The sequence below is a fragment of the Cladophialophora carrionii genome (genome assembly GCF_000365165.1).
Source record: "Cladophialophora carrionii CBS 160.54 unplaced genomic scaffold supercont1.1, whole genome shotgun sequence".
NCBI classification, from domain to species: domain Eukaryota; kingdom Fungi; phylum Ascomycota; class Eurotiomycetes; order Chaetothyriales; family Herpotrichiellaceae; genus Cladophialophora; species Cladophialophora carrionii.
The window spans coordinates 4,493,390-4,510,670 of record NW_008481816.1 but is presented as its reverse complement, the minus strand read 5'-3'; the positions used below and the strand labels follow the sequence as shown (position 1 = coordinate 4,510,670).

General features: G+C 55.0%; 8 protein-coding genes across 8 annotated transcripts; 4 read left to right on the top strand and 4 right to left on the bottom strand.

Annotated features, from left to right (window-relative positions):
* Positions 1-135: 135 nt before the first annotated feature.
* On the bottom strand, positions 136-939 carry G647_01610 (uncharacterized protein; the record flags this gene model as incomplete). The annotated part of the gene is made up of 1 exon (XM_008725009.1): positions 136-939. The coding sequence occupies one exon, from the start codon at positions 937-939 to the stop codon at positions 136-138; it is 804 nt and encodes a 267-aa protein (XP_008723231.1).
* A 1,617-nt stretch (positions 940-2,556) lies between these two features.
* On the top strand, positions 2,557-4,241 carry G647_01609 (uncharacterized protein; the record flags this gene model as incomplete). The annotated part of the gene is made up of 2 exons (XM_008725008.1): positions 2,557-3,987; positions 4,044-4,241. 2 exons carry the CDS (start codon positions 2,557-2,559, stop codon positions 4,239-4,241), a joined length of 1,629 nt encoding a protein of 542 aa, XP_008723230.1.
* Positions 4,242-6,152: 1,911 nt separating this feature from the next.
* G647_01608 (uncharacterized protein) lies at positions 6,153-8,592 on the bottom strand (the record flags this gene model as incomplete). Its single annotated transcript, XM_008725007.1, has 4 exons — positions 6,153-7,810; positions 7,863-7,964; positions 8,031-8,440; positions 8,519-8,592. 4 exons carry the CDS (start codon positions 8,590-8,592, stop codon positions 6,153-6,155), a joined length of 2,244 nt encoding a protein of 747 aa, XP_008723229.1.
* A 484-nt stretch (positions 8,593-9,076) lies between these two features.
* G647_01607 (uncharacterized protein) lies at positions 9,077-9,808 on the top strand (the record flags this gene model as incomplete). Its single annotated transcript, XM_008725006.1, has 2 exons — positions 9,077-9,208; positions 9,260-9,808. The coding sequence occupies 2 exons, from the start codon at positions 9,077-9,079 to the stop codon at positions 9,806-9,808; spliced, it is 681 nt and encodes a 226-aa protein (XP_008723228.1).
* A 399-nt stretch (positions 9,809-10,207) lies between these two features.
* Positions 10,208-11,064, top strand: G647_01606 (uncharacterized protein; the record flags this gene model as incomplete). Its single annotated transcript, XM_008725005.1, has 2 exons — positions 10,208-10,457; positions 10,514-11,064. The coding sequence occupies 2 exons, from the start codon at positions 10,208-10,210 to the stop codon at positions 11,062-11,064; spliced, it is 801 nt and encodes a 266-aa protein (XP_008723227.1).
* A 43-nt stretch (positions 11,065-11,107) lies between these two features.
* Positions 11,108-12,168, bottom strand: G647_01605 (uncharacterized protein; the record flags this gene model as incomplete). Its single annotated transcript, XM_008725004.1, has 2 exons — positions 11,108-11,436; positions 11,517-12,168. 2 exons carry the CDS (start codon positions 12,166-12,168, stop codon positions 11,108-11,110), a joined length of 981 nt encoding a protein of 326 aa, XP_008723226.1.
* A 634-nt stretch (positions 12,169-12,802) lies between these two features.
* On the top strand, positions 12,803-14,385 carry G647_01604 (uncharacterized protein; the record flags this gene model as incomplete). The annotated part of the gene is made up of 2 exons (XM_008725003.1): positions 12,803-13,896; positions 13,992-14,385. 2 exons carry the CDS (start codon positions 12,803-12,805, stop codon positions 14,383-14,385), a joined length of 1,488 nt encoding a protein of 495 aa, XP_008723225.1.
* Positions 14,386-15,018: 633 nt separating this feature from the next.
* Positions 15,019-17,222, bottom strand: G647_01603 (uncharacterized protein; the record flags this gene model as incomplete). Its single annotated transcript, XM_008725002.1, has 3 exons — positions 15,019-16,288; positions 16,427-16,734; positions 16,785-17,222. 3 exons carry the CDS (start codon positions 17,220-17,222, stop codon positions 15,019-15,021), a joined length of 2,016 nt encoding a protein of 671 aa, XP_008723224.1.
* Between the last annotated feature and the right edge of the window lie 59 nt (positions 17,223-17,281).

The following is a 17,281-nucleotide window of genomic DNA, read 5'->3' as shown; positions in this document are numbered from 1 at the left end:
GTGCCTCGTTGTCCTCGAGGCTGATAGATGTACATTGAACTGTGCCACGGTGTACATGCACGTTGTTGTTTCATGTGTGCATGTGAGTGGAGCGTACTGTAGATCATGCAAACAACTCGTCCCTCCTCCTCGTTGTCAGGGTCGATCAATCCTCCTGGTCAAATCAGGACACATTGACTGGGTCCTCGTACGCGGCCCGTTCTTTCGATCCTCGATAAACTGCCCCTCGCGGAAATAGGCCGTGTATCCCAAGATGGTGCACCACGGACACCGGTGCTGCTGGTAAGTTTGATCGAACCAGCCGAAGATATCGTACCAGTTGGCGTATATACAGTCGAACTCGGGGCTCTTCAGCTGCCTCTCCCAGAATGCAATGTCTCGGGGTCTGAACATGAAGCATGCGCGACATAGGTTGAGCGACGGTGGCATCCATTTGTTCTTCCGTTCGAGCAGGCGGAACAGGCCGTCCTTGTCACGGTAGCCGCGCCAGGGGGACATGACGTTCCTTTGAGACGCGATGCGGGCCATGGTCTTGCATGTGAGCGCGAGCGAGACCTGGAAGTAGGGAATCTTGACTTTCTCCAAGATGAGTGTCAGGATCTCGGGTGGCAGCTGCAGGATTTTGGACGTGGGTTGAGGAGAGACGGGCGCATCGAAGAGGATCGCCTGAGGAATGAAGAACGGATCGTATGGATCTGCCGGGGGCGGCACGTCTGGCGCGATTTGCTGGCTCCGTTGGAACGGGTAGATGGTATATTCTGGGTATCTTGCGATTTCGGCCGCGGTGGGAGGATGTTGCGTGAGAGTTGTTGGCAGACCACCGGTCCACGAGGCAAGAGTCAGTGGCGAGGTCGTGGAGGTCGAGGCAGGCTGATCTGAGGCGAGATCCCATGTCCGAAGCGATGTCGATGTGGATGCTGACGACCGCCGACCTGCCATTGCGAGCGGTTGTGTCGTGTTATGAACAACAAGCAGTGGTGTGCGTAAGGTACCTTAGGTTCGTACCAAGACCGCGAAACACGAGTTGAACGAAATCCGGGGAAGACAGGTGCAGAGGCGGATGCAAAATGCGGGCAGCGGAACAAATGAGGGGCCCGAGTTAGGGTACGAGATACGAGTTACGAGGAGCCGAGGAAACACTGGGGCAGCCAGGGCCAGCCACATGCGGCAGTGGGTTGCGAGGGTGCTGCCTAGAGCCTGGAGCCTGCTGGGGGAACTTCGGGCTGCTCGGGCATCACTGACTACCCGTAATTAGGTAGCTTAGCTACGGAGGAATTTAGGGCCACGGAGCCCTCACAAAAGCTGTTCAACGTCGACTCACATTCTCATACCTGCATCGCGCCGTAAACCCAACGTCAATTTCTGCGTTTGAGGATTGGAGAAAGTAGGCTCGTCCAAAGATGCTGACATAGACGGCTTTCAGATTGATGAATATGTTTTTCGACCTCCTGACACGAGCGAAGTCTAATGCATCAAATGTGTTGCGTGCGACCACAGGAAGGTTCAATGAATTGTGCAGACAACGAAGCATTACTCGCTCATCCCATCAGAGTTTTCTGCATCTCAGGTCCTCTTGGAAAGTCCAGAGGCCGGATTGCCAATCAGTCATGCTGCAACCTTCCTCTGCCATTATGGCTTTGGAGGCACCTGCTGAAAGATGAGCTTGCCCACTTGTTCCTGCCTCGTGTGTGTCTCCTTATATGCATCGGTCCACCCTTTGTCGAATGTTCCCATTTCTCCTCTCCACATCTATCAATACTATTTCGTGCACTAGCAGCTGTGCAAGTCAACCTTGCATCAGTATCTCGCTATGGGTAACGCCTTGGAACTCGCTTCGGACGGTTTTAGAATTTCCGTCCTCACCTTCGTTGTAACAATCCTGCTCACAATCTATCTGCACATGAGACCGACCCCGCAGCATCCCGACGCGGTCGTATTTCAAAAGGACGCTTTAGTGTTCCAGAGGGACACGCTCGCCATCCAGAGGGACACGCTCGCCATCCAGAGGGACACTTTAGCCATCCAGAGGGACGCAGTAGCAATCCAAAGAGATCTCCTCCGTCTGATTGCATCGATTTTGCCTGATCACGCTCGGGCCGAGCTCGAGAAAACTCCCCTCGAGACACCTCTTGTTCTACCACCACGAACTCCCGTCCCAGCACGGGCCACGACTCCAGCACCAGCACTAGCCTCTCCAGCCGGACCGACCACTCAAGCGCTCTAGTTCGTCCTCTGCTGGGGAGAAAACATACAGTTCGTCAGTAGTGTCAAGAAAGGTTTCGTGTTGGCTGTAGTTAGAGAAGGCCCCTCATTGCACGGCAGCCTGACTACACCCACTGCAAGGCTGAAACAGGCAACTCCCTCCACACCAAACCCAACTCAGCCTGGCCAAGTGACGTCGGTGGGGTTCCTTGCAACTTGAGTTCCTGGTGAGCTGCAAGTGAGAAGCGCCCGATCTTACACCAAACTAACAAGATCTAGGCTTTCACCCTCTGCCCCTTACCCTCCTTTCCCATAACTCTAAGCACGCCTCCAACGGAACTCTTCTTCTCCAAAATGGCTGAATCCCGACCTCAGGGTGCCCCTCCCGAAGAACAGCTAGAGTCAGAGTCGGAAGCCGAGGAACACGCAGAACAAGACCATGAGGGCACTGTCGAAGGGACCACCGCAACGGCAGAAAAGTCGAAGAAGAAAAAGAAGAAATCGAAGAAGGCCAAGCTAGTGTCGGCTCTTACTGGTAACAAGTCATCCGAACCTGCAGAAGCCTCCAAGTCGTTGTCCAACGACGTGGTAAAGACCCTTCTCGATGCGAATCCGGCACTCAAAGGCGAACTGGCTGGGATCCCCCGCGAGAAGGCAGGCGAGTTACTCAAAAAGATGGACGTGTCACAGTTGCTCAGCGGACTGTCGATAACTGGAAAAAATCAGAAAGACATGGCATCATACAAATTCTGGGCCACTCAGCCAGTGCCTCGTTTTGATGAGAAGCCTGAAGAGAAGCCTGACGGACCCATCAAAGAAGTCATTCCGGATCTGGTGCCAAAGACCGCTGCTGCTTTACCAGAAGGCTACGAATGGGTGGAGCTGGACTTGACACAAGAGGACGAGGTGAAGGAGGTCTACAAGCTGCTTTCATTACATTACGTCGAAGATGACCACGCAATGTTCCGATTCAACTATTCCGCTGTCTTCCTAGATTGGGCTCTCAAGTCGCCTGACTGGAAGAAGAGTTGGCATATCGGGGTTCGTGCGAAAGGTCCCAGCCGTCTTCTGGTAGCAACCATTTTTGGCATTCCCATCAAGCTGAGGATACGACAGAACGTCCTCGATGTGGTGGAAATCAACTTCATGTGTGTTCACAAGAAGCTGAGATCGCGGAGGTTGGCTCCAGTCCTGATCAAGGAGGTCACGCGACGGTGTCATCTGGAGGGCGTCTACCAGGCCATTTACACCGGCGGTGTCGTCTTACCTACTCCTGTTGGCAGCTGTCGATACTACCATCGGAGTCTCGATTGGCTGAAATTGTACGAAGTCGGATTCTCTCCTCTCCCTCCGAATATGACACAAGCAAAGATGATTGCTCGAAATCAACTGCCTCCAAGTACCAGCACGACCGGATGGCGGAAAATGGAAGAAAAAGACGTTGATGCTGTTCACGATCTGCTCTCGCGGTACCTGGATCGGTTTGACCTTGCACAGATATTCTCCAGAGAAGAAATAGTGCACTGGTTCCTCAACCGACAAAAACCAGCTGAGCAAGTAGTCTGGTCGTTTGTAGTGGAAGGAAATGATGGCAAGATCACCGATTTTGGCAGCTTTTACTGTCTGGAGAGCAGCGTCATTGGTGAGATGAGCAAGAAGCACGACAAGATTCGAGCGGCGTACATGTTCTATTATGCCACTGAGCATGCGTTCAACCCCAAGGAGAAGGGCCTGAAGGAGAGACTCCTCCAGTTGGGACAGGATCTGTTGATCGAGGCAAAGAAGGTGAGATTTTTCATACTGTTCTTGGTATTCTGAGAGGCTGACCACCCGGTTCTTAGGCCAAGTTCGACGTATTCAATGCTCTCACACTGCACGACAATCCCTTGTTCCTGGAACAATTGAAGTTCGGCGCTGGCGATGGCCAACTGCATCACTACCTGTACAATTGGCGGACAAAGACCATCAATGGCGGTGTCAACTCGAAGAATCAGCCGGATGAGAGCAAGAGAGGAGGCATCGGTATTGTGTTACTGTGATGAATGCGCGGGAAGTGGCACCAAAACGCTCAGAATCGCTCACGGCTATCGCTCAGCGGCTTGACTGGGTATTGGTTCACAACTTTCTGGCTGAGCGGACTCCTGCACGGTGTCTTTGAATGTCATCAGAAGGTGTGAGTGGAGGAGCATGATTGCATAGCTTAGATGCAAGGCTGCCTCAAGCGGATTCGAATTGACGAGTGAAGATTCTATGTCGTTGGAGCTCAGACATGCTTTTCCATGCGACACGCCAAGCGAAATAGAAAACAATGAACATGATGTCGACTTCCGTGGCCGATATATCTCTTCTTTTCCCTTCCAATCTGGCCACAGTGGTACACAGCTAGCACATATCTCCCTGCCGACGTGGCTTCGTCACCAAGTATGCTGACATCTTTCGATGCGACGGGCGCCGTGCCGCCAGTCGAGGACCACCGCATACGCTTCGAGCGGCGTCAAGCTTGCGTGTTTGCCATGCCGAAGAGGGCATTTTCCTTTCACGCCACTTCTTGCTGCAGACATCGCCAACATCATTTCGTTCTGAGGAGATAAAGTCGTGCAGGTAGATCCGGTGAAGTAGCCCTTTGCCTCGGGACACTTCCATCAACCACAAACCCTTGGTACTGTAGTTTCCTCGAAGGCGCCGTGTGAGGTCGCAGCTGCAGAGAAACTTCCAGCAGTCGCAGCTCTCAGCGAACGAGCGGCCAGGTCTCTAGTCGCTCCTAAGGGCGGTCAGCCCTTCCGCCAGTCTGCCATGTGTCGTCTGTCGTCGGATGCACCTCAAGTCCATGTATTTCTGTATTTCCCTATTTCCCTTGCCTCTGCTTATGTTTCGGGTTTTTATCGCAGATGATGAAGACGCGGTTCTTGCGGCGCACGGCCTGTATTATCACACAAACATCAAGCGTTAGCCTGGGAGATCCGTAATCCTAGTTCTCGAACCATCTTCTGGACGTGCTTGATAAGGGCACACCAGGCGTGCGCGGAGCGAGAGGGAAGCTACGTCCAATGCCGCTTCGCGCAAAAAGACATATATACACACAGAAAGAGCGGGATGTCTCATACCTTGCAGCTCTCGCATAGTCTCTTGACCGAAGAGCGAGTCTTCATGCCTCTTGTTTGCACCTGCGTGTCCAGAGATAATCTGACTTGTGGGTGTGGATGTGGGTGTAGGTGTGGCTGTGATGGCGAAGCTCGCGCAAGCCGGGACGGGAATATCGAGCTGCGAAGAAAGGTGCTGAAGCTGCTTTGCTGGGATGTGCTGGAGGTGAGCACTCTTTGTGGGAAGTGCGGGAAACGGGTTTGGGGGACGAGGGAGCGGAAGAAGGTGAGGCGCGTGGCGAGAGAGGGCAGCATCTTGATTGCTGTCGTGCCGAGGGCCTGGTATCTGGTGTTGATAGCTTGCAGATGTCGATTGAGATCACTTGATGGGATGGCCAGAATGGTTCGAAGCCGTGTAGTTTCGAGATCAGGAGGTCGCGGTGGGAGCCGTGATCCGCCGTACCATCTGCATTGCACTTTATGGCAATATGCTTTAGACTAGCACTCTCACAACGCGCCCGCGATCATCTTACTTTTATTGAACTTGCGAGCGTGGCATTGTGTGTTCTACTTGTACAGTTCGGCGGTCCATATTTTTGTGGAGTTGTCTTCGAAAGGATCAGACTTGAAGACGTTGCTCTCCGAAATACCGTCTTTGAACCTTGGGCCTCCATGAATCCTCTATGTGAGGAACCTTTCCGGCGACTTCAGGATTGTCGTGTAAGGTTCCAAACGAGAGAAGCGCTGCCTACGGAGTCTGTCCAAACGGCCCCTGCGGGCATTGCATTGTATCGTGGATGCCGATTCGCACTTGGTGAGTAGTTCAGTCAATATCTTCCGAATCCATTGTCTAGCGACATGGCCGAGGTCTCATACCTCAAGGAAGCCGTTGCCGAAGTCTGTCATCAACATCCAGCTGCCGTCGTCGACTATATTATCAGGCAGCCATCGCATCGGAGTTTCGATGCCCATGTTGACAAAATTTGATATGCTGGCATCGGCGTAGGGACTTCCATCTGGGCACAGCTGTTGGAGACTCACGCTGCCGTTATACTGATATGCCATACTGTTCTGTACATCAGGCGAAGGAGCTGAGTTTAGTGCCCGTCCTTGTACTTGTGGTTGTTGCGCAGTCGACGGGGACGCGTGGAACTGGAAATTGCTGCTGCTAACTTCTGGGGAGAAAGCCGGAAGCGAATTCGATGCTGGTGGTGCATGGGAAGGGGATCCCTCGCTCGTCTGTGCTGGTCCTGTGGTAGGATCGACTAAGACACCCGCGCTCGCTGCGCACGACCTCGATGGCGGCCTTGCACGTGGAGAAGCGACAATACTATGGCCACGATGGTCTCGCGAGCTCTGGATTGCGCCTCGCACCACCTTTTTGTCCGACCACTGTCTGAGCAGCTGCACAATGACTGCGGCACACCTTGCGGCTGAAGGTGTCGCACCGGCTTGTCGCAGCACCTCCAGGCCAAAGTTCAACCTCACACTTGCTTCTTGAGCCAAGACCAGGCCATCGCCGCTGCGTCGGTTACACGATTCGTTCTCCTTCAGGTCAAGAACGTTGATTGTGCAGGCAACAAACATGGTGTATGTCTGAAGGTACGTGATGAACCGGAACCCAAAACGACGCACGTGCAGAGTGAACAGCGAGTCGATCATCTGGGCAGCTTTTGTGCAGAGGTCCTTTGCTCTCGGGGACAGTGTTCGATAAGGGCGGCATAAGAGTATTATCGTTGCATGATATGTCAGATTGAGGAGCAGGATATGGATGGGCGGACAGAGAACGGCTCTATCTCCAATCGAGATGAAGAGACCGTCAGGAAGAGTAGTTGACCAGTCTTCAAGCTTCTGGATGGTGTTCTCGAGAAAAGCCAGCAGGTGGTCTTGCTTTGACCGATGAGGCCGGCAATAGAGACCATCCAACACGCCGTCGATGATGATGCACAACCTGCAGTATGCGCCAAATCGGGCACTCCCCAGCAATTTCTGCTCCGTGAAGGCTGCCATCGATTCTTGCTCCTGCCCCAACACTGGTCTCCACGGCTCATCGTCCATCTCTTGGCCGTCAATCAGGGTTTCTCTTGATGGAATGTCGAGCGTGTCATGGATGATTGGAGCCCTGCCAAGACATAAGCTCATGGTTTTGTCCCACGTGAAGCAGCTCCAAAACACCTGCTGTCGAAGTGCGAGCTCTTCCTCGGAAAATTGACGGGCCAGATAGCTCATCTTCTTGGAGTCAATGTGTATCCCCAGATCTCGCATCATTCGGAAAGCCATGCCAGAGTACAGCCAGCCTTGCGAGGTCCTTCCACAGCCACATTCCCGCGCCGAGAGGATAAGCAGACCTTGTACTGTGGGAATCGAGCTGCCTCTGTCGATATCATTGGGGAGCAGCTGCAACGCTCTGGCCGCGAAATGATTCCCTAAGCTTGGGGAATCGGGCCTCGTCGAATACCGTGCAGCTTGTGCTAGTACGGCGCATATCAGAAACGGTGTCACCCATGGCCCGGAAACGAACAGGTCCCCTGTACCGTGTCAGCCTTTCTCCGCGACATTGCAACCCGTTGAGACACGTACTCAGGAATAATCGCTTGTTGAGGACCAAATGCAGGTGATGTGCCCAGCACCAGTATGCGTCGAGCAGATGGTCCAGGAATTCACTAGGTATTTCAGACAAGACTTCCGGTGGCATAGGTGATTCAATGGGTGCATTCACGTCTGGCGTGGTGTATATCGTGGATGCACTGGACATCGGTTGCTGTTGGTCTGTCGTCTGCCGCTCACGCTGTTCTGTGCTGCGAGGCAGCGTACCTTCGTCGTCCTCATCCTCCCGAGGACCAACGTGGTAGTGGCTTGTCTTGCCGTAGAAGCAGATGCGCCCATCCACGCCTACCGAGGCTTCATCCGGCGGTTCACCCTGTATAAGTGGGGACGAGTCTGCGGCCTCAACATCCAGATCCTCGTCGAGCGTATCCTTTGGCTCTCGTGCGTCCGCCGAAGCACGTCTTGCGCGCTCCGGCTTGGCCCTCTCAAAGGGCATCAAGATCAAGGCTTGACGTTCTTCCGTGCTGCTACTCTGGCGAAGCCTCTCAAATCTATCCTCGAATGCTTTGAGGCGGTTCTCGAGCGAGACGGCATACGCAACCGACGGTCCTCTACTCGCAACAGGCCAGGTCAGCACCAATCAATCCGCGTGCAGCCGGTTCCTGACCTGTCATATTCACATGATTCACGCGAGGCAATGCACTTGTTGCATGTCGGGGTTGCTCCATCGCAACGTGCCTTCTTTCGACGACAGTTCGAGCATGCGAATCCGTATCTCCGCGCCTGGTGCCTTCTCTGCATTTTCCTGGAGCGCTGACCTGCCGCGTCCGGCCTGTGGTCCGTCATACTATGGCTGTGTTCTCCGACTGATCGCAAGATTCTGACAACATACGTCTGCTTCTCAGGTTTGTTCAGGGGTCCAGGTTGGCCGGCCCAGACTCCGGTCCTTAAAGCCGGGTGTGAGCGGCAATGTGTTCGGCCTGTTCAGCAACCCGTTGGCAGGCAAAGGGGCTCAGCCTCGTGACGTGTGAATGCCCGGAATGGAGGGGGAAGTGCGGGGATGGCCGGGTCGATCTCCCCGGCATCTCTCCGGCGAGGAGGAGGGAGGTATGTGTAGAATCGCTGTGGCGTCAAACAGGGGCGGTGGTGAAAGACACACCTGTGTCACGGTCGGGTGTGCTCAGGGCACAGCTACATATGAATGATGCCGACACTGCCGAATGCTGTGACTCTGCACTGCAAACAAGATGGCAGACCTCGAGCCGACACTTGAGCGATTTCGAACAGCATACGACAACCCGGAATACCAGAAGGGTCTTAACGTGGCGTTGAGGGAGGCACTCAAGCTATATGCCTCAGCTGCGCAGCTAGATTTTGTCGTGAGTGGAGAGTAATCCAACGCCAATCATGGCCTATTGACTGGGGAGCAGCAAGACAATGCTGGAAACATTCACGTCTCGCAGCATGGGCGTGATCCGGACTTGGCAGACATTGCAATATCATTCCAGCTGGACGAGCATCGGTCGAGGGCGGCGTGCCAGAGTGCGTTCCGGGTCTTCTACGAGCTACAAAGAGAGAACTTGCTGTGCGGTGTGACGCTGCTTGGCTGGAGCTCAGTCGGCGACGAGTACGTAGGACGACATCTCTGGGAGAGCGCTGGCCTGAAAACCCAGAATCGACCTTCATACCCCGAAGTCCAACAATTTTCAAATTTTGCGGATGTGTCGACGTTCCAGCTATCTGCGGTCTTCGAGGTCGTCGAGGAACAACAGGAGCAGCTGCAAGTGGAAGGCGCTACAGTCCTCGTCGAGCAGATACAGGAACTCGCAGACTCGCCCATCTCTGCCAGGCTGTCTCCGCGAAAGCAATCGCGAGCACCGGGGGTGTGTTTGAGAGGCCCAGGAGCGGAGCGTGTGGCGTGTGGAGCGATCAAGGCGTACAGCAGCTACATTGGAGCCCTGTTTGACAATTTCGACTAGCGGCCCTCCAGTATGCGCAGACAAAGGCCACTCGTACTGTATGCGACACGTCAAGTGCAGCCGTCGTCGGAAAGTCTATGTTCAAGAAATCTGACCTGTCACCCCCCCGGTCGCTCCTCGGTGTCCAGGCCTCGGCGGAGAAGCGCGGAGAAGAGCAGCCGATGCCGCTCGACGTCCCTGAGTTGGGAAAGGCCCTGAATGACTTCACGCGGTCAAATGCGGCGTTGGTCCGTCCACAGCCTGTCTCCAAACTTTCTGGTGCGCCGGGTATACCGAGCGCGTCACTCAATGGGACTGTCGTAATATAAAAATCTACCCCGGCCATGGCTGCGATGGAATACTTCCCTGAAAACTACGGATACCCAAGACCGAGCTTGTCCGAATACGAACCCAAGCAGCATGGCGTCCAAGTTGTCTGCCACGGGCTACATCTCGTCGAACGACAGCAAGTTGTACTATGAGACAGAAGGAAACCCGGATGGACCTACGATTCTGTTCATCCACGGCTTAGGCGGCACCACGAACGCCTACCAGCCCATCGTCCCTGATCTCCAAGACTTCAACATCGTGCGCTTCGACTGGGGCGGCCATGGGAGGAGTTCCACGCCGAAGACCACGAGCATCGAGTCGTACGTGGCCGACGCTGAAGGTATGCTTGTTACCTCGTGGCTTGTGCTGGCGCCGGGCTGACCAAACTCGTGCAAGCTGTGTTGAATGAATTAAAGCTGAGCAATGTCAACGTCGTCGGCCACTCGCTGGGCGGACTGGTCGCTCTGCATTTTGCCGCCAAGGTGCCCGACAAGGTCAAAGCTCTGGTGCTGTTCGGGCCGATCAGCCCACCTCCAGAGGCCGGTCAGCAGGCGCTGAAGGGCCGTGCCGCTGCTGTCCGGGAGAAGGGGATGGCCGGGATTGCTGACACCGTCGTCGGGAACGCCTTTGCCGTCGAATCCTACAAATCTAAGAGGGGAGAGGTCACCCTCGCGCGAGAGATGCTGACAAGGCAAGACCCCGAGGGATATGCGCTGGCTTGCGAAGCCGCGGCGAACAGCAGCGCGCCGGATTTCGGCAAGATCCAGGCTAAAGTTGTCGTCGTCTCGGGCAAGGAAGACAAGGTCTCGACGGTGCAAGCGGGCGAAACGACCACGCAGAAGCTGGGCTCGAATGCCACGCAAGAGGTCATCGACAGTGTCGGGCACTGGCATATGCTCGAGGCGAAGGAGAAGGCAGTTGAGATCATCAAAGCGACATTCTCTTAGATCCACGTTTTTTTAGACGTCTACAACAGGTTTTCCACGAATTCTATGGTTCCGCCCCGTTGACCCCGTCGGCCTGGTCCGTCCGCAATGTAAAGTCCTCGCCCTTGAAGGGTTTGAGACCGGCAGTGACACGCATTCCGGCAGCACACGCGCTCCAGTCCAGCGACTCGCCCCCGATGGCCTTTGCCGTCGTCAGATGATTCCAGGCTTGGTCGATGATGGGCGTCGGAGTTGCCGTCTCGGCACCCAGCCGGCGAATGTATGCGGCGTCCTTCATCCCGCCGGGCAGCGTGAAGCCCGTCTTGCCAGAGAAGGTGCCGTCGCGGATCTTCTTGCCGTAATTGACCCATGCCGCGGCTGGAAACCATTGTTCTGGGAAAAGGGGACAGAGGACTGGTCAGTGAATGATTTCTCCTTCTGCTACTCCATGTATAAGAGGAATATTCACTCACGGATGAAGTCGTAGAAGATATTCGTGTCAAAGCCCGTCTTCTCCGCCAGCGTAAAGCTCTCGGACAGCAGTTCGATCGTGCCCAGGATGCAGTTGTTCCCCAGGATCTTGAGCAGCGCTCCCTTGGAGGTATCCTCGCCACAGTCAATCACGGCCTTGCCGAGCGTCGGCACAATGTACGACTTGACCTTCTCCCGGGCACGCTCAGACCCCGAAAGCACGATCAGGAGGCCCGCACTCTTGGCTGCGGCAGGTGGTCCAAACACGGGACAAGACATGAACGATACGCCCGCCCGTCGAGCTTCTTTATTCAGAGTGGACGACGTGGTCGGAAACAGGGTCGAGTGGTCAACAAGCATCAGTCCTTCTTTTCGCGCCGGAAAGAGCTCCCGGCATATTGACAAGGCCACCTCGTCGTTGGCCAGGCATGTGTGGATAATGTCGCATTTCTGCGCCAGCTCGAGGATGCTACCGGCTGGTTCACAGTGGTTGTTCGTTGCCAAAGACTCGGCCTTGGCCCGTGTGCGATTCCATATCTGGATCTTGGGGAGGCCATTCGACTGAGCATATGTGGCGAGGTTATGCGCCATCATTGAGCCCATGTTGCCTAGGCCGATAAAGCCGAACGTGACATTGTCGCTAGTAGTAGCCATGTTGGCCGTTCGAAGGCACAGTAATATCCCTCTATCCCTCCGTCACGGTTGAGTCTGTTGGTGCAGCGTCCCTGGTTCTGAGCAAGGAGGTTTACAGTGAACTGCCTGGATGTTTGAAACCCCGGCAGTCCATCTCGCGAGGACGCTGCTTCATCTGGCCTGATATGTATAGCCTAGGCAATCTCTGCCCTTTGTCCTCGATGCAAGAGCTTCTCGCACCTGGCTGATAACGGCATCCCACCGTGCCATAGTCTATGCATGATCTTCAGAAATGTGACGAGAGGGGTAACCAAGGGCGAGGCAGGACAGTATGTACAGGTCCATGCAAGATCCCTGAAACAGCCATCGGCATCTCCCCGTCGTTGCTTGCGTCCAGCTTGTTCAGCTATCCAGCGGGGACCCCCGCATTCATCGCCTCTACTATGTATGGCACCAATTAAGGCAGACGACGAGCCGATCACAGGCGGAGTATTACCAACGGAACATGATTCAAACGGCTGGACGATCCATATGCTTAAAGGGAGTCGCGCGAGGCCTCTTGCTCATATGGCATTCAGAAGCCCTGAAGTGAGCTCGCAGTGTCGGCTTCAACCAACGCTCGATTCTACACGACACAGATTTTCGGGCTTTAAGTATGGGTTCCATCGACCCAGCAAGGACATTCACTCCAGAGGAGCTGCCTCCTCCCTGGAAAGTGACACCCGCAGATATAACCATCGACAACCACAAGGACGGCGACAAAGGCAAGATCCTCTTCAAGAATGTCAACATCTTCGATTCAACTGGCGCGGACATCTATCCCGGAGATGTCTTGATCGAAGGCGAACGCATCAAGCAGGTCGGCAAGGTCGACGTTGCGCCAGACGACGACGACGATATACTCGTCATCGACGGCAAGGGCAAGAAGACTCTCATGTCTGGCCTCTGCGACGCCCATACACATCTGAGCTGGAACAACTCGCCGACGCTGGATGGCCTCACCGGGCTGAAACTCGAGGAGCACGTTCTGTTCACTGCCCAGTCGGCCAAGACGTACATCGACTGCGGCTACACGATGTGTTTTGGCGCCGCGTCGGCTCAACCGCGCCTCGACATCGTCATCAAGGGAGCGATCAAGTCCGGCATGATCCCCGGACCGAGGACCCTAGCAAGTTGCCAGGAGATCACGACCACGGGGGGCGCCATCATCCCCAGCATCAGCAAATACGCGGACGGAGAGGACGCGATGCGCCGCACAGTGCGCGAGTTCGTCGAGCTGGGCGCGGACAACATCAAACTCAGCATGACAGGCGACTATGTCCATCCGACCATGGGCAGTACAGAGACGTATTTTACCCTCAAGGAGACGAAGGCAGCCGTAGAGGAAGCCCACAATCGAGGGAAGAGGGTGTGTGCCCATGCCCGCTCCGCCGCGAGTGTCGTCCTCTGCTGCCAGAGTGGAGTCGACGTCGTGTACCACGCCAGTTTTGCCGACGACAAGGGGCTGGACATGCTGGAGGCGCTGAAGGATCGGGTCTTCGTCGCCCCCGCGATCAATTTCCCCTACAACACCTGCTCCGGCGACGCTATCCCGTACGGCATGACGCCCGAGATGGCCAAGAAGAAAGGGCTCGTCGAGGAGGTCGAAAAGGCGTGCAAGGCCATGAAGGAGCTGCACAGACGCGGCGTGCGAGTGCTGCCTGGCGGTGACTACGGATTTGCATGGGCCCCCCACGGGACATACGCAAGGTGAGCCTGCAGCAACAACAGCATCCCGGCGAACCGTTTCCGGCGTGTCCCCACAGAAGAAGAAGTGAAGCTAATGCCAGTGGCGGCCGTCCCAGGGATCTAGCGCACTTTGTCAACCTCTTCGGGTATACGCCGAAAGAATCGCTCATGGCGGCAACGGCCCTGGGCGGAGAAATCATGGGCCACCCGGACGTCCTGGGCAAGGTCCAGCCGGGATACTACGCCGACGTGATCCTGCTGGACGGCAACCCGCTGGAGGACATCGACATCTTCCAGGACACATCCAAGCTGCATGCCATCGTCCTCAACGGCCACGTGCACAAGAACGTGGCCGTCGCGGCTGCGGACGGGCAGAGTCTGACGGCCGACGGCCTGGCGAACAAACGCACGGTATATACAAATTTGCCGCTGGTGCCGAAGGAGGAGCAGGAGAGGCAGCAGCGCGATGCCGAGGAGAATGGTATTGGGGTCGAACCGCAGATTGTGTGAGTCGAGGAAGACCGGACGGTACTGTCTCTGCGGCGAAAAGTGCATCTTCTCTACAGTACTGTGTCGTCTCCAATGCAAGGAGGCGCGGCCACGAGGTTTACATAATGACCATGTACCTCGTCGTGTACTGTTTACCAGCACGGGAAGGAGTACTCCGTACTGTGTAGTAATTCGAAACGTCCACTGTATCTCAAGACGAGCACAGGGTGCGACTCCTGTCACCGGGGTGGGAAAAAAACAGAAAAGCCACCAACGGGAGACTTGCATGCAGCACATGCGGCGCCAGGTTTTCAAATGTTTATTCCGTATTGGTTTGATTGGATAGGTCATTAATCTGATTCTCATATACATTCTGGGGCTCGTGCCGGAGCACAAGCATATAGTATTCAGGAAGCTCAGCTTGGCCCAGTCCACAACCACGGCATGGCGGCGGCGACGACGCGCAGGATTAGGGTCAATTAGGAGGTGTGGTATATATATCTCCGCGATATATATTGTCCTCGGGACTTCTATACCGTATACCGTATAATGCATACGTACGTCCAAGAGACGCATTTTCCTGGTATCGAAAAGCAAGAAAAAGGTAAATGACAGCTCCGGCTTCCTCCTCGTCCATGATGGCTGTAATCACACTTATAGTAGCAACGTGGCTAGGAGGCTGATGATTGTTAACGCGAAAGCCGTGGTTTGGAATTGGTAGGTTCCGGCGGAGAACTTCAGTGCGCTTGCGGCACCTGTGAACGAGGACGGTGGTGCCGTCGAGGTGCCGGATGCTGCGACCGTGGCTCCCGAGGACCCACTGGATGTCGCAAGTGCCGAGATCTCCCCACTGGGAGTCACTGTCAGGGTTGTGGTATAGGTACTGGTGGTGGGAGAGGTGGGAAGAACAAGTGTGGCGCCTCCACTGGTCAAATCAGAGCCATACACGGTGGTGGTGCTGTTGGTGCCGACTGGCATGATGATTGTTATTTGACCCCAGGCGCTGCCGGAAACTGTGCGATGGGAGTAACTGGTGGTTACGACAGTCTCGGTTGTCGTGTACGGCTGGGTCGCCGAAGAGATTGGTGCTGGTGGTGTTGACGACGGTGATGATGTCGTGGTGGGGACTGTCGATAGGGTTGACACCGTTGCTGTCATTGTTGAGCTCTCTGAAGTAGCCGTCGTCGTTGACGGGACTGGTGTGAGCGTTGCAATCGTGACGATCGAGCTCGATGGGGTCGAGGGAGGTGGAGGTGCTGAACTCTTCGGCGTGACCGTGGTCGATATGGTTCCCGTAGCCGTGTTGACCGTTGAACCAGCAGCATTTGTCGTAGGTGTCGTTACGGTGGTACTTACAACAATAGTCGAGAACTGTTCACAGTAGTCGAGGAACTGTTGGAACTGCGGTGCGATCTGGACAAAACTGGCGGAGTCATCGGCCTTGTGGTAGTCAATGCATTGCTCACACTGCGCGAGGGACACCTCAAATGCTGAGCCTGGCACGCAGAGTTTGGACGTCTTCCCGTTCGACTGAGCCTCTAACAGACAGTTATTACACCACGGATAACAAGCTCCCGGAACGCTGGTCTGCGCTTGTCTCGCTGCAACGGTCGGACTCGGTGGTAAGAGGATAGTGGTGGTCCGGGTCAAGACTTCGTTAACGACGAAGATCTCATATGTCAGCCCAAACTGGGTCGGGTCCATGTTGAAGAAATGATCAATAGCATTGACACGAAGGGCTGGGTTTGTTGCAGGCGTAGAGTTTCCATAGATGTCCGCGTCCCAGGTGGGCAGCGTCGCGGGAAGGACTGACGCCGGGATACATTCGTTCGGACTGCAGAGGAAGTTTCGATCCGGAATGCCAGCTTCGAAGTTGCAGTTCTCCAGAACAGGTTTGCACAGCCAGCCTGGAGGACAGCCCCAGCTAAAGAGAGAGAGTCAGCACAAGTTGTGAATGATAACGGGGAAGGCAGGAATGACAGAGATCACGTGGTCGAGCCACACCGTGCCCGAGTAGAGTCTTGAGGAGGGTCAGGAGGTGGTGCTGAGAAGTGACACTTACGTCCAGTCCGTGGGATACGGCCCGGCGGCGGTGTAAGTTGGATTGGCTATCCGAGTTGGACATAACGTAATGCTCGTGGCCTGAGTTGTGATCTCGTATATCGAGATGATTTCTGTTGCCGTCGCGGTGGTCGGGGTCGTCGAAATTGACGTTTCTGTGAGCGTCGCTGTGGTGGGAGTGGTCACTGTTTCAGTTGTCGGAGTTGTCACTGTCTCGGTAGTTGGGGTTGTCACCGTTGCAGTCGTAGGTGTGGTCAAAGTCGTTGGGGTAATGGAGATGGTCGTCGTTGTTTCTGTCACTGTTTGGGTCTCCAAAAATGAGCTCCCCGGTGTAATACAATGCAAAAGAGCAGACTAACCGTTGTAACAATCGATGTAGAGATGATGGTCTGGTAGATTGTGATTGGAAGAGTGGTTGTGTCAGTGAAGAACTCGGAGGTGGTGGTGGTGTCTGTGAAGAACTCCGAAGTGGTGGTCGTATCAGTGAAGTACTCAGACGTAGTGGTTGTGTCAGTAAAGAACTCGGACGTAGTGGTGGTGTCGGTGAAAAACTCCGAGGCGGTCGTTGTAGCAGTGACGGGCACATACTCGGTCGCGGTCACGTTGATGAAGACCGTCGGCGGCGCCGGACAAGTGACAATCCAAGTCTTGTCAACTGTCGATGTGGTGACATACACCGGAACTGGAGGTAACGGCGGTGGATGACCTGGCCATGGCCAGACAGTGTATACCGACTGAGAAGACGCCGTAGCAATCGCAAACGACAGACAGGTCAGAGATCTGAGCGGTGAATGCATTTCGACAGAGCTCTGAAGCCTAGACAACTATTTCTCTTTTCACAGCGCACTCATAATGC